A 15509-nucleotide genomic window follows, 5' to 3' on the forward strand; every position below is an offset into this window, starting at 1 on the left:
CGAGCGCATCAAGTCACGTCACACGTGAGACATGAGTACCATTTGGCAGTTTTCTTGGAAAACGTTGCGCGTTTGAGACGGGCATGCGCGCCCGTCTCGGAGGTGATAAGGTGTAGAACGCAAGGCGACGGGTAGGTGCCACCACCATGTCGTCTTAGCAAAGCGTTGGAAACACTCGCCTTTTTGTGCAAGCGTTGCATGGTCAGCGCAGCGTGATAAACGCTCCTGTCCTTAGAATTATTTATGTATGCCTTTTGTAGTAAAAGACGCACATACAGATCAAATACGTGTTGTTACGGTGCCTCAGATATGCGCAATAATTGCTTTTTAGTCTACAATCGCACAAGTATAAACGCTGAATTTTGAGCAACATTGGTGGGCGCTGCAGGTGGGGTCAGCCGTTGGGTATCGGCTGGTGCCGTTTAAAGTATCCGGTACCGTTAAGGTTGGACAAACAGACAATTGTACAGACAGACAGACCAAAATTTTTGCGCCGTCTATCGTCATTAATAATAAGGGACAAAAGAGATCCAGCGGTCAAGGAGGCGCCAGGTGTCGGTTAGCGGGACTGCAGATGTAGGGGGTGCGTTAATTACGCAGGGAAAAAGGGAATCCAAGTTTTGACGTGCATTTGTTATGAGAGTGCACTTATTACGCGAGTAAATACAGTGTTCACATTAGCCGAGAAAAAATACCTGCAGTTCAAGTGGAAACCAGCTAGTATGACTTTCTTTCTCAGATTAAGAGCAAGCAAACTGCGATTCTCAGGACAGAGCTCACTTCTCTTTATTTTTTTTTTGCTAAGGTTTTAGCTGAGTATCGTCACGGCCTGTGTAGTTGGTACTAAGGACCGCCTTTGTTTCCGGTCCCGATTTCTGTAAATTTCGCAGAATGAAAGTGAGACGTTTATCCATTTGAGTTTATTCTCTGGCATCAGTTTACAGTAGACTCGCGCTAATTCGAACTCTGATAATTCATACTTCCGGTTAATTCAAACAAAATTAATTTTTTTGGTTGGCTCTCTGTTCTTTCAACTCCATTATTCAGTTAATTCACACTTTTTGTGGTTCCATACCAGAAAATGTTTGCTGCTTTCCTGTTACTATTTAAAAATTTGCGTGTTTATATAATCCTAAAAGTCTAAAAATGAAAAATAAGCGCCTCGGGCCTTCAAGGAAATAGGCTTTGCTAGTAAACAAATGTTTGAAACGAAGTGCATGTATGGTAAACCGAGATGCTTCTCAACTGGTGCAGAGAGCTTTGTGCTTTTGTGCTGAAGGCTCATATAGCAAAGAAGCAGTTGGCAATTCAGGATTTCTGTAAAAGGTCTGATCACCAGTAAATGGCCGATGCACTTGTGGACCTTACACCTCTGCTTTCTGTTCATGGCATGCAGTTAGATATTGCAATCATTAAAATCATTTGTATTAAGTCTCATAAAATCACTTCCTTATCATAATGTGTGATGTATATATGTGGGAACTTCTTGATAATTCAAACAAAATTCAGAGGTCTCTTCAGGTTTAAATTAATGAGAAACGACTGTATTTTTCCTAGCACATCTGAAACCAGCTACCGCCTTGCAGAATTTATCCATTGTGTTCCCGCTCCAACACAGGTTATGTGAACTTGCTGGTTACGGCGGTGGTGTTTGGTGGCCTGGCGTGGTACGGCTTTCCCGTGGCCATACCGTACCGGCACATCTTCCAGCTGCTGGTGACTGCCGCCATGTTTGCCCCGGTCCTTGCTCTGTTCCTGTACGTCAAGGGGCGTTACTCGACCTGGGAGCACCAGTTCCCGCCAGGAAACACTGGTATGTTGACTGTTTCAGTTTAGTCTAGCTTATGCTCTTTTTGAGAGGGAGGGAAAACTAGAGAGGAGAAGAGATAAAGGAGCATTTCTTCTATCAGGAAAATAAGGAAAAGTGAAGTTTGGTGTGTTTGTTCCTGGCGTACTGCTTCTCTTTCTGTCTTTCAATCATACTGTGCAGTGCTCCTTCAAACTTCTTCCTTCCTTCATTCCAGGAATCGTCGGACCTTTACTCAAGTGCTCAGCAGCGTTGCATGTCTGTAGTTACAAGCAATAGTGACAATCGTGCGTGAAACAACGAAAGGCAGTGGTATCCGTCGTCATGAAATGACTCGTGACCTTGATAAAAAATCAGGTTATCTAAGCTTAACTACACTCAAGCCTCATTATAACAAACTCGCATTTGCCACAATAATGCTTCGTTATATTCAAAAATTCATTTTAACTATTATTTGTAACATTGTATCTTGGTAATGCTATTAGTCTCGTAGTTCATGATGACCAATAATCTGCTACCGTATAAACCGGAATATAAGTCGAGATATTTTCAATAAAATAATAAGCTAAAGTCGCCCCTCGTCTTACATAGTGGTGTCTAGCCGAAAGTGCGCTGCTCTCTGGCAACATGTGGCTTGCATGTGCTTGAGAAGCCTATCGCGGCCATATCCGCATCCAAATCCAATCGCAGGTGCTTTTTTTGTTTTCTTTCATTCTGTTTTCTTTGTGTTTGTGATTTGCTTCCAATCTATTCTGAATTTTCGCTCCGCTTGACAATGCGCTGCATATTTAGTGGTATATTTTTTTTTAGTTCACTGAATATAAGTAGTGGTGCGAGGAGGCAGTACTCTGCTGCGTTTAAACTGGATGATGTTGAGTTCGCAGAAGCGAACGGGAATGTGGCTGCTCAGCGCCGCTTTGGTGTATCGGAAAAAAGCGTGTGCTATTGGAGGGCGCAGAAAGAGAAGCTGCAGAGGTGCAATCCACAAAAATGTCGTTTCGTGGACGAAGTGCCGTTCGTCCGCAGCTGGAGGATAAGCTAGCGGACTTTGTACAGGAAGTTCGTGCGCGCTCACTGCTAGTGACCGTGGATACCATTTGCAAGAAAGCCGTGGAACTCGCTCGAGAAGCTGGGCTCACGAGAGAAGAGTTTCGTGCACCAAACTTTTGGGTGCATCGATTTATGCGACGCAAAGCATCTTTTCTATGGTGGCGCACATCCATCTGTCAAAAGTTGCCCGAGGAGTTCGAGGAGAAGCTCATAAACTTTCAGTGCTTCGTGAACAGGCTTCGGGAGAAGAACGTCTGCATAATGGGGCAGATTGGCAATGCCAATGAGACCCCCGTGTGGTTCGACATGCCTTCGTCGACCACGATCGCGCAGCGTGGCGCCAAGGATGTGAAGTTGTTGTCCACTGGCAATGAGCACTCGCGCTTCACCGTCATGCTGGCATGCACGGCAGATGGTAGAAAGCTTCCGCCCTTCATCATTTTCTAACACAAGACAATGTCGAAAGAAGTGTTCCCACCTGGTGTCGTCCGCGTCAAAAAAAGGGATACATGGACGAGGCCATGATGCTCGAATGGATACAAGTGGTTGGATGCGTTTCGTGGCCACTTAATCGACGCAGTGAAACGCGCACTCGGCGACGGGAAAACGGACCTCGCCGTGACACCAGGTGGTATGGCGTCCACCCTCCAGCCGCTCGACGTTTTGCTAAACAAGCCGTTCAAAGACCGAGTGCGACTGGAATACCAAGAGTGGATGTCTGGCGACAACCCCAAGACACCGACGGGTTGCCTACAGAGGCCTCCGCCTGCGACTGTTTGTGGCTGGCTGCTTTCCGCCTGGCGTTCCTTGCCGGATTCCATGGCGGAAAATGCTTTCAAGAAATGTTGCATCAGCAACTCGCTGGATGGCACTGAAGACGATGCACTGTAGGAGGCGGCCATCGACAAACTCTCGTCTTCAGCAGACAGTGGTGCTTCGTCGGACGAATAGCAGTTGCAATGGTGGTTGAGGGGAGCTCCGACGATTGGGGTGCGGTGCACCCAGTTCGCAAATAAATGTGGTTCGGCAGTTTTGGGTAGTTTTCTTTTTCGGTACCCTGAACTTGGTGGGGGTCAACCTATATTCCCACTCGACCTATAGTCCGGTTTATACGGTATATTCAAATTGGTTTTATCAAGGTGTGAGTGTACTAGTAAAAAACTAATCACTAAGCTTTTACTAAACTGCTAATTGTCGATGAGCACACCACCGAGAGAGCATAAATTATTGGAGAACAGCAGAGAACACTTACACGGGCAACACACGCACACCTTCGAGGGACAGATTTGTGATGGTAAGCTTTTGCTAATTCTAGAGAAGCCTCAGCACCTGTCCTAGACCACAATAATAGAGTTGAAACTTGTATCTAACAAACCCAGACTTCACCTGGTTACCATTCTAAGGAAGAAATTTGATATCCTGGCAAGGTACTGATAATATGTAACATTGTTGTCAACCTGAACTCATCAAAATAACTTAGTACCAGAACTGATTTCACAGAGTTATGTTCTTAAATAAATTACTACAAAGAAGCACTTTTTCTGTTGTTTTTTTACACCCATTGCTTTTTTTTTCTTGTGTGTGTGGGTATTACCAACCTGAATATAACGAATTATTGGTTATGAAAAAGTAAATAAAAAAAGTCTTGCACTATACTGTTAGGAGTGAACTATTTTCGTATAATATGCAACATTGTTATATTGAGATTTGAGTGTATTGGGTGAAACCATCTGTCACACATAGTCATCAGGTCATGAGCTCGCCTTTACAGTCGAATCTCGATAATTCGAATTCTAGGGGGCCCGAAAATTTTTTTGTATTTAAAGAAGTTCGAATTAATAAAAGCTAAGTATACGGAGGGCTCCCCATGCAGTGGCGCATGTGCATTGAGCTAACACACGAGGGGGAAGTTTCAAAAGACTTACATTTATTCACAAATCGCAGGACATTTGTCATTAATTGAAGTAATCGGCGATAAGCTTCTCCACACGTTTGCTTTGCAGCGAGTCAATCAATTTCACACGCAGCTTGCAAAGCATGTCTACTTTGACTTCAACATTCTCCTGGCAAGAGAAGTTGCGCGCGGCAATGTCCAGCACCGACACTCGAGACGACAACGACTGCATCGCCACTACTACCCTCTGCACCAAAGCCGCGGCGTGGCCAGCCTGCGACAATAAAGGAGGAGCGTCTTTACGCGGAGAGAAGCAGATTGGCATTTGCGATAGACCAACACTCCACGGCAGCTTTTCGTTTTTGCTCTTTTTGCTTGCGTTCTTGAAAGGAGAAGGGTTACGTGGCAGGGGTGGGAAAGGGGGAAGCGTGGCATCGGCGCATGAGAGAGAACCACACTCTGAGACAGCTTTTTTTCTCTCTTTCTCTCTCTCTCTCTCATTGCATGTGGCGTTAGAAAGAAAAAAGTGTTTACGAGGCAGAGGCGAAAAAGGGCGAAGCGTACACAGGCGCGTTGCAAATCGGCATTTGAGGGAGAGCAAACATTCTATCACAGCCTTTTCTTTCCTTTTCCTTCGCGCGCAGCGCTGAGGTGTCACAGGTGCCGCCGCGGGATTAGGCAGGGTGCTGAGAGCATTTTCTGAGCGCGGTATGTTCGAATTTACTGTGAAAATTGCTTGCGTTTTCAAATTATTGGGCGTTTTCGCCCATTGGAATACACAGTTTTGACGGGACCTCATCGTGAGTTCGAATTAAGCGTGTTAGAATTGATGAGATTCGACTGTATTTTGACAAGGCTACCATAAAAAAAACGGAATATAGGCCGGCCCACTTTGAATCTCTGAAAAAGACATTTTTAAAAATCGCAAAGTATCGCAGCGCACCCTTACCTTGGTAAATACGCAACACAACCAGCTGCATTGTGGTGACATTTCATTTGGACACTAATCTTATGTAGTTGTATATATGCCAGAAGGCCACAGAGTGCTGTCACTCAGACTCTTCTGAACTTGAGTCTGACATCTGTTTTTCACTAGTAACATCCCAGAGTGCATCATCCTCCGTTCCATCCGATGCATTACTGATGCAGCATTTGCGAAAGACTGAAGTACGCCATCTCAGTACAGGGCCCTCCCGCTTCATAAATTGACGCACCCAGAGTTGCGCGCTATCTTGAGAGCTTTCACGCGGATGCACTCTGCTGTTACGGGTACCGACCTTGCAAGCAGCGCCTGGACAAATTCACCAATTCGGTTGGGTGCACTGCAGTCCGTCGATGAATTTTTTTGTTTGTTGCTGCAGGATGGCTTCTTTGATATCTGACACTTTTCCCCAATTCACCGAATTCCTGTTGTGTCTCCAGGTTGCCGTGCGCTTCGACATACTCGATAACTTTTTTCTTAAAGCCTATCGCAAACTGTTGTCGACTACCGCTCATTTTTTTTAAGGAAATAGAAGACAGCAGACTGACAGCAGATAACCGAGACAAAATGGCACTGCTAGAACAGTGTAGGCCTCGCTTAGCCTTGCCCAATGGCGCCACTGCCGATTCTCACAATGGCAATGGAGGCTTTGAACTTCAGTTGCCCATTCTTGCGAGACTTCCACGTTTTTTTTTTCTTCCAATAGCCGGTAATTAAAACGAGGGTCAACTTTTCCTTGCTCTTTATTTATTTATTTATTTTATGAAAGAAAGAATTCAACCTATGCCCATTCTTGTGAGACTGCCACGTTTTTTTTTTCTTTTAATTACAGGTATTTAAGACAAGGGTCGGCTTTTCATTGTGTTTTTGTCTTTTTTTTTAATCTACGTTTTGATTTTTCGAGCATATGCCACCCACATGCACGAAGCAGTTGTGCTTTCACATACTAAGTGGCACTGTGGGTGGTATTTCATTTCTGTAAATGCTCCCACAGCAACATAACTGTGTGGGTTCGTTTATTGTTATCATTTATGCGATAGATGACACTGATCGTCCCATTAGTAGTCTGTTAGAAGTTTTGAGCTGCACTCACATTCAGCTGTTTCAAAGTGTTGGGCTTGTCTCATCGCTGCTAATTATTTGAAAATTATTAGAAAAAAAAACATGGCAAATCTATTAGAAGTTTTTGAACATTTACACACGCCTAATGAACTCTGCAAGTTTCGTCACAATCCATATATTTATTTTATTGTTATTTTCAGGGCCCATGTCGCCCCTTTTATTGTGCAGGTGGTTCAACTTTACCCAAACCTCAATGTGCTTTCGCCCCTTTGAGCGACTAGTCTACACACAACTAGCACAAAACATGTTGTGTACAGAGTTGAGACTCACACCGCGCTGGAATTAAACACACAAATAAAAGACACACTGAAGCACAGGTAGGACACACACGAGCGCGAACTAACAACTGTTTATTCGATGGAAATGTGACACACACATATATAGGTTGAAAGGAGAGAAAAAGAAGAAAAAGAAAGAGCGTGAACATGCGCACTGCCCACCAAGATAAAGCGCCCATCAGTGCTAATCAAATCCAGCCTTGTCAACTATCTAAAATGTCTACGTAAAAAAGTATATTCATTGTTTGACAAATGAATAGATGGCACACTAACACATTTGTCCTCACCAAACCTGCGCATCATGAAAGCTTCAATGATTTCTCTTTCCCTTTTGTCTTCTGATCTGGATAAAACAATGGTCTTTTCAAAGTTCGGCTTACAATGACACTTCATGCAATGGGTAGCTAAGTTACTGGGGTGACTGATTTGCTTGCAGTTATAATCATGCTCGCGTAAACGTGAGTTAAGGCACCTACCAGTTTGCCCAACGTACCAATTTCCGCAAGGCAAAGGAGTACCATATACAACATTTGTTTCACATGGAACAAATTTGTTAACATGCCTAACCGAACATATGTGGTTGTTCCCTTGGTTGCCGCTGTTTACTTGGTGACAAAGCGAAATTAATTTGTGAGGTGCCGTAAAGGTCATGGGTATGCCATGCCTACTTGCAATTTTTTTCAGTCCATGCGAAATGCCGTGAACGTAAGGCATAACAATAGGCCTCTCCTCTGGGCATACCCATGACCTTTACGGCACCTCACAAATTAATTTCGCTTTGTCACCAAGTAAACAGCGGCAACCAAGGGAACAACCACATATGTTCGGTTAGGCATGTTAACAAATTTGTTCCATGTGAAACAAATGTTGTATATGGTACTCCTTTGCCTTGCGGAAATTGGTACGTTGGGCAAACTGGTAGGTGCCTTAACTCACGTTTACGCGAGCATGATTATAACTGCAAGCAAATCAGTCACCCCAGTAACTTAGCTACCCATTGCATGAAGTGTCATTGTAAGCCGAACTTTGAAAAGACCATTGTTTTATCCAGATCAGAAGACAAAAGGGAAAGAGAAATCATTGAAGCTTTCATGATGCGCAGGTTTGGTGAGGACAAATGTGTTAGTGTGCCATCTATTCATTTGTCAAACAATGAATATACTTTTTTACGTAGACATTTTAGATAGTTGACAAGGCTGGATTTGATTAGCACTGATGGGCGCTTTATCTTGGTGGGCAGTGCGCATGTTCACGCTCTTTCTTTTTCTTCTTTTTCTCTCCTTTCAACCTATATATGTGTGTGTCACATTTCCATCGAATAAACAGTTGTTAGTTCGCGCTCGTGTGTGTCCTACCTGTGCTTCAGTGTGTCTTTTATTTGTGTGTTTAATTCCAGCGCGGTGTGAGTCTCAACAATGTTCAACCAACTAGCCCCCACTCTTGCCCTTCTTGTGTACAGAGTTGAGCGTGAAATGCCTCAGAGGTTATTAAAGACCTTCCCGTTCTTCTGAACCATTGTGGTGTCTATATGACCGGCCCTTGCCTTCCCAGGGATAAGTTTGGGTGATTGGGACCCCTGCGTATGTGTTCAAGGAACAGGATGATTGATAGGACAAGACTGCACTTTGCGAAATCGGATGGCACACCTAACAAGAGAGGGAAAGATTGGCCGGTGCGGGGAGACTCGGCGGTCGAAGAGGCAGAGACGATGATTTTTCGAACAACGAAAATTATTAGATTCCTGGCTCTCTAGCCCAGTTATAAATAATGTAAATAAATATTTTGTATTTCACAGAACCTCATTGACTTATTGAAATCAAACATATTCATAACAAGGGTTCAGGAGATGTGAGTGAACATTTGCAGAAGAGTTTGAGTGATTGCTCTTGACCGACCAACCTGGTGCATCGTATAAGCATTGATCGTCATCCCGGCTTTACGTTTTGCAGGCAATGTGCTCAACGACTACGTGAAAGGCAAAGAGCTCTCGCCTCGCATTGGTCGCACTTTTGATCTGGCTGCGTGGTGCTTTCGCTGTGGACTCCTCACGTGGGTGCGTACCTGCTTGTCGCATCTCGGTTTTCCTCTATGAATCATGTTTCTTTTCTCGGTAGTAGCATATGATCATTAGTTCAACATTCGAAATCATGTAAGGGAATACTTTATTTAAACAAAGCGTGCCATAAAATTGTTCATACTATTCAAAGAAACTACATAATTTGTGTCCTTTGGCACGACTGCTGCTGCTGCATGGATTGCAGGCCATACTTGTCTGCTTGCGCTGCCGAAACCTGAAAGTTCGCCCATTTATAAAGTGTCTTAGGATTCTTTGGCCCTGCGTAACAAGCGAGTTTAATTGTCAGCTAGTTGGTTAAGCGTATCAAGACAACGACAGTAAAGACGGACATGCTACGGCATAAAGCATTGACTGGCAATTGAAGTTGACTGTGACTGGCAATTGAATTGAACTGTGACGAACACAAATACAAATCTGCGTATCGGCCCTCGTCAATGCGTTCTTCGCTGCACATTCTCCGCATCAAACTTTAATTGCCAAACGGCACTTCGTGTGCTAGTATATGGGCTGCACTGTTCTTGTGTTTCGTGCCGTTCCCCCTTACGAAACGAGTGGCTCTTGCACATGAGGATTAGTGATAAAAAGCCCTATTTTCCATGTGCTCAAACAAATATCTTTCTTCTGTGTTCCATTCGTAGGCAACGCTGCTGGGTGCGATGGCCTGGCACGAGTTCAAGGCCAAGGGATGCCTGGAGTATGGCTTTGCTGTCAGCGCGGCCTGCCAGATGCTCTACATCTGCACAGTCATCATGGACGAGGCCAGTGGCAGTGTTTTTCTTTTAGTTGTGCCTGGACTGTGGAGTTTGTCGGTAGTTTTTCTTGCGTTGGTGAAGCCCCGAGGCACTCGTGGCACCCGAGTGGGCACTTCTGGGAAAGGGGTTTAACAGGTTCCTGCCCCTTGCATCTTTTGAGGTGTACAAGATACCAGATGCAGTGTACAAGATGACTGAGACTCCGTGCGGGATCTATCGGGGGCACCTTGAAAGGCGCGCACGGCGCCACTTGTGGTGAGGCGGGCACGCAACGTTGAGAGTTGTAGCAGACAGCAGCGCCTAATTGCTTTGATAGGTACGGTGGCACAAGCGCCCGTGGCTAGGGGGTTAGTGCGTGCTTCGAGCAGAACTTAAAGATATCATAGGGGGACAATCTTCCGCGGTGCCGCCACGAATAAATGGAAGAACCTTTACGAAAGCGGCCACATTTTTTGCGTTAGTGAGTGCTTTGCTGCCCGTCAAAAAATGACGGCTAAACGCGTGTGCACGTGTAGGTACATGTAGATGTACGTAATGCATGAGGCTTGCTGCATAACTATGGCGGCAAGCTGTCATTCTTTCAAACTTAAATTATAATAGGTGCTTGGCCACTGCCCACGTACTTGCAAAATATTCGGAGCGTTTAGAAATATCAATGGCTCGCCGTAGAAACTGACGTGCTCGTTTGTTGCGGCGTCGTGCCACGGCGATTTTCAGCCGCCGAGTCTCGCGAAGTGCTTTTGCTTGAAATTGTCGCGGCATCATCGTCGCTCATTATGATCATAATCTTTACCTCACCGCTCATGCTAAGAGCTTGAGGCGTGGGCAAGAAAGAGAATGCGAGAAGATTTAGTCTAGAAAGGACAGCACATGCCCCGTTCCGTCTTTCACTTCACCTTGTAGAGTGCTGACGACGACGGCACGGTCACTTCGGCCACCGTCATGTGTCTCTCATTCACTATAACCTCTTGCGTTGTTTATGTTGCTTTCCGAAACAAACACTGACATGCACATCCATCGCTACAGCATTTGCAAAGCATCGTTTCTTACCATGTATAGTTCTGCTATACTCTACGCCCTGCATCATTTCTTCCTAACGTGCAGATTGTTTAGTAGTCAAAGAAAAAGAATTTTGAATGTACCCAATCCGAAAGATGAGGTTCCATTTATTACTTCCGGTGGTTATTTCCTTCGGAGCTACAGCACTAGGTTTTTAGACACAGGAGCGTCGTTTGGGATGCCACATGCGATTTGCTACGCGACACAAAACGAATTGAATTGTAAGGTCATGTAAGTGACATTTTTTCTTCAACAACATTAAGCTTTTTTTTCGTGAATTAAGGGGGGACATGGGTCTTAGGGCTCTCTCATTTATTTTTGAAGCAAATGTGACAAAAGTTGGCATACTTACACAGTTTGTTCTCCATATTCTAAATATGCAATTATTTTTCTATAGCTTCATTAGTTCATTATTTAATTAGGATAACTATATCTATTGTTCCTGCTGCAGTAGCAAAATAACCACCAGTCCAAAGTTTACAAATAGCATAGGGATCAACACTAGAAAGCACAATCTACACAACATAGGAAGCATTTTTTTGATTGGGTCATTATTTTTTACTTTACAGTACACGAAACTTCTTAGCTCTGAATGTGGCCATTGTGTGGCCACACAAAAGACTAATTTAAAAAACTTGCATCAAGAGAAGTCAAAATGTGCTTCCAATGTTGTGTGCTCCAAACATGTAGCTTCATGCTGCTAAAAAAACTATTCTGATATCTGTAATAGTTTTCGATATATTGCAGGAATGTTCATGCAGGGTGTACGAAATTGCCATTTTGAGAAAATCACGAAAACAAGAAATTTTAACATTTTTAAGCGTAAAAATGTATGTACTTAGAATTACGTAGTCATTAACTTATATATGGATACAAGAAAGCCTAAGGAGTCCAACGCGGCAAACTGATAGAAAATTGAACGAGTACTTCTCGAATTACAACACAGTAAAGTTCATTGCATGTAACGAAATACAAATATATTTTTATAATATATTTTTATATTAAGATAAAAAAATTATGCTGCCCATTAAACATCGGCTCTCTGCATTTTTTGTGCACGTTTAGCTACATTGTGCAAAAACAATTGCAGCTTTAGCTCTCCTAGGTCTACTTTTACCGAACAAGCAAAAGAAAGTGGTCAAAATCAGTGCTTTGAGAAAAATGCTGTTAAAACTTTATTTCGCCGTTCCGAGTGAAAAATATCATGGTACACATGCTTTTAGTCAGGGGGGACATGGGTCTTGAAACAATTTCGCTTACTTTTTAAGCAAACTTAACGAAACTTGCCAGTCTTGTTGCTTTTTTCCTGCTGATTTGAAATATGCAATTATTTTTTCCATCAGCCAATTAGTTCTCAAGATAATTAGAGGTAATCCGCCATGTTTTTCCGTAACAATAGAAAAAAAAGTATTCATCAAAAAACTATAATCTGCATATGTCAGATACTAGAAACACTGGTGATTGCAACATAGCAAGCAGTTTTTTGATTAATTGCTTGTAAGAGATTTTACAGCTAACTGAACTTGAGCACTTGAAATAGTGCCACCAGTCACCCAGAAATAAAGCAAATTTAAAATTTGCTGGAAAGAAATTTCAAAAATCTGTTTGCTACATTTCAAACACCACCCCATTGGCTTTGTCCTAAAAAAAGAATTATAGCTCTATCTACCCGCAGTGCTGAGATATTGCTTCGGCAAGCTTGCAAGAAGTCAGAAATTCAGCTTTTGAGAAAATGAGCAAAAACACAAAACGTCAAATTTAATGAGAAACACCAGGAAATATTTACATGCTTACACTAGCAAGTGCCTAGTATCCACCAGGAACATAGTCCTTTTGACCTTTGTCAACTCTGTGGCGCTTTCCCAGGGCCTGCTTCACATTTTCAGCCGACAAATGCGTTCGAGCAGATGCGGTCATCCTCCGCTTGTCCTTCTCTGCCAGGGGTTTTGAGTTTTGCCGGCCAGGGGTCAGGCTGAGCTTTTTGAGGATGCCTGTTGCAGCTCTTGTATAGCCAGCATTGAACTTCATGACGGCCTCACCGACAGCAGCCTCAACAGTAAACAGTGAAGCGTGCCGCTCCTTTGGTGCAAGCGCCCAGATCATGGCGTGCAAGCTTTCATTGTTATTCTGCGTCTTGCCACGCTGGCACCGCTCTAGCAGCTTCCTATCCAATAAGCGCTCGTAGACAGGCAGCAACGCTTCACACACATGGGCGGGCAAGCTGTAGCGGTGCTTTGGCGGCGGCTGTCCTTTGGCCTCGGCTACATTTTGCCGGCACCACGAGTCAGGGCCTGTTGGACAAAGGCTGTGGTTGGGTGCATCATCACGTGAAGTGACATGTAAGTAGGTTGCCATAACAGCCCTGTGCGTTGCATCTACATCCCCCTTGTGGGACTTCAAGGCCCACCCATAATATGATGTCAACTTGTTGACCAAATCTCCAGTGAGTCTGCCCTTGCCCCCAAAGCCATGCCCCTTGTGCTGGGAAAGCAGCTTTCGCAGGTTTGTCCCCATGCGCTTCTGGACGTGGTTGACGCAGTCCTCCTTCAGGATGTCCATGTAGCCGTACACCTTTTCTTCCTGCAAAGCGAGGTAGGCCCGACTGTCTCTGTCTGACAACACGGTTGGGTAGCGGAGGTTGTGTTTGGAGAGAGACCTTCGGAAAAGGATAAGTGCGGCCTCAACTTCCATTTCACCAGCTTTCTTGCTGGTGTTTTTTTGACATTGGTGGTTTTCCACTCACGTTTGGTACGAAGGGTCGTTCTCCTTAGGCTTCTGCTCACAGGCTGCACAGAAATTGCTCAAGACAACATAGTCCAATACAAACCCTGTAAAAAACTCAATCACCGTTCCGACGCCGATGTGGGAAGAATGTCCGCGAGTCATCCAAGACCCATCGTAGGAAACGGCGATGTTGCCAGGTATGTTTGTACCGAGCTCGCGATAGAGCTCTCGAACGGAACTCGCGCACTCGGTGATCAACTCCTCGGAAGCAGAGGCCACTACAAGCGTCAGTTTTTTTTTCACATAGTTTTGCCACATCTTTGTGTGCAGACCCCGGTGCGATATACAGTGGAATCTCGATGATACGATCACGGCTAATACGAATTTCCGGATGATACGAATTTTTCTGTGGTCCCTGCCGAGCCCCATTACTTTGCAATGCGCTAGAGTACGTTTGTTACGAATCGATTTTCTGCCCGCGTCGTTTGATACGAATGAACGCCGCCCACTGACGGCCGCGAAATAGAACAGCGCTCAGTCGCGCGCCGGAATGCGCGCTGCACCAACGGTTTGGCATTTTGCCAACGGTGCCTGCCAGCAGCGCGTGGCGGTCTCCAACATCGGCGCGCGGCGTGCGCAATATCGGAGACCTCAGAGACCGCTTGCGCCCTTTGATTTCGGTTTAGGTTTAGAGATGGCGCTGGCCACGGTTTCCTTTCTCCTTCTCTTTTTGGGTGCGGCGGCGCGGATGCGACGACGCGGCGGACTGCGTGGGGCAATTGGGCCGGTGACGCTTTTGTTGCTGTTGTGCTTTTCCTCTTTCTCTGCGTGGCGTTGGACGGAGTGGTCGCAGTGCTGTGCTTCGGACCGCGTTCTTTGTGTTTGCGCCATTTTGCCTAGTCGCAACGAGCTATGTCTCGCAAGCGAAAAGCGCTCTCCTTTAAGGAGAAATTAGACATCCTTCGCAAGGTCGATGAGGATCCTAAGAGAAAGCGGACGGAGTTGGCTAAGGAGCTAGGCCTTGCAACGTCAACACTGAGCACAGTTGTTGGACAGCGAGAGACGATAATGAAAAACGTGCTTTCGTTCAACGTCAACGCAAAGCAAGCGAAGACCGCTCAGCACGTAAAACTTGAAGAGACTCTCCTGACCTGGTTTAAAGAAGTAACCGCAGCTGGCGTAAATATCGATGGCAAAGTTTTGCGGGAGAAAGCCGACGAGTTTGCACTCGCTCTGCATATCGACGGATTTCAGGCCTCAGGTGGGTGGCTGCAGCGCTTTAAGACTAGGCACGCTCTCGTCTACAAAAGCGTCTGTGGCGAAGCGAAAAAAGCTGACGAGGCAGTTGTCAGCAACTGGTTAGAGAAGCTGCCGTCACTCATTGCAGAGTATGAGCCTCGCGATGTTTTTAATGCTGATGAGGCAGGTCTCTTTTTTAACCTGCAACCCGAAAAGAGCCTCTGTTTAAAAGGCGAAGCATGCAGAGGTGGCAAAAAAAGCAAAGAGCGTATTACTGTGCTCTTGTGCTGTAACGCCGACGGATCGGAAAAGCTTAAGCTGACCGTAGTCGGAAAGTTCCAAAAGCCCCGGTGCTTGAAGCGCGAGAGTCATTTGCCGTGTGTCTATCGCGCAAACAAAAAGGCGTGGATGACGGCGGCGTTGTTTGAAGAGTTTTTGTCACTCCTTGACAGGAGGATGGCTTGTAAGAATCGGAAGATTCTTCTTTTTCTTGATCAGTGCGCCGCCCACCCGAGGCAAGTAACG

At 45.1% G+C, this 15509-nt stretch overlaps 1 protein-coding gene across 5 annotated transcripts in view; it reads left to right on the top strand.

Moving 5' to 3' along the window:
* LOC119167224 (delta(14)-sterol reductase TM7SF2) overlaps positions 1–15509 on the top strand; it is a 62575-nt gene that overhangs the window by 33492 nt on the left and 13574 nt on the right. For all 5 annotated transcript variants that reach the window (XM_075866893.1, XM_075866894.1, XM_075866895.1 and 2 more), the window contains 3 exons: positions 1619–1813; positions 9083–9186; positions 9849–9968. In XM_075866893.1, the coding sequence (XP_075723008.1) occupies positions 1619–1813; positions 9083–9186; positions 9849–9968 (419 nt within the window). The remainder of the gene's footprint in view (positions 1–1618; positions 1814–9082; positions 9187–9848; positions 9969–15509) is intronic.

Source organism: Rhipicephalus microplus, chromosome 6 (genome assembly GCF_043290135.1).
Source record: "Rhipicephalus microplus isolate Deutch F79 chromosome 6, USDA_Rmic, whole genome shotgun sequence".
NCBI classification, from domain to species: Eukaryota; Metazoa; Arthropoda; class Arachnida; order Ixodida; family Ixodidae; genus Rhipicephalus; species Rhipicephalus microplus.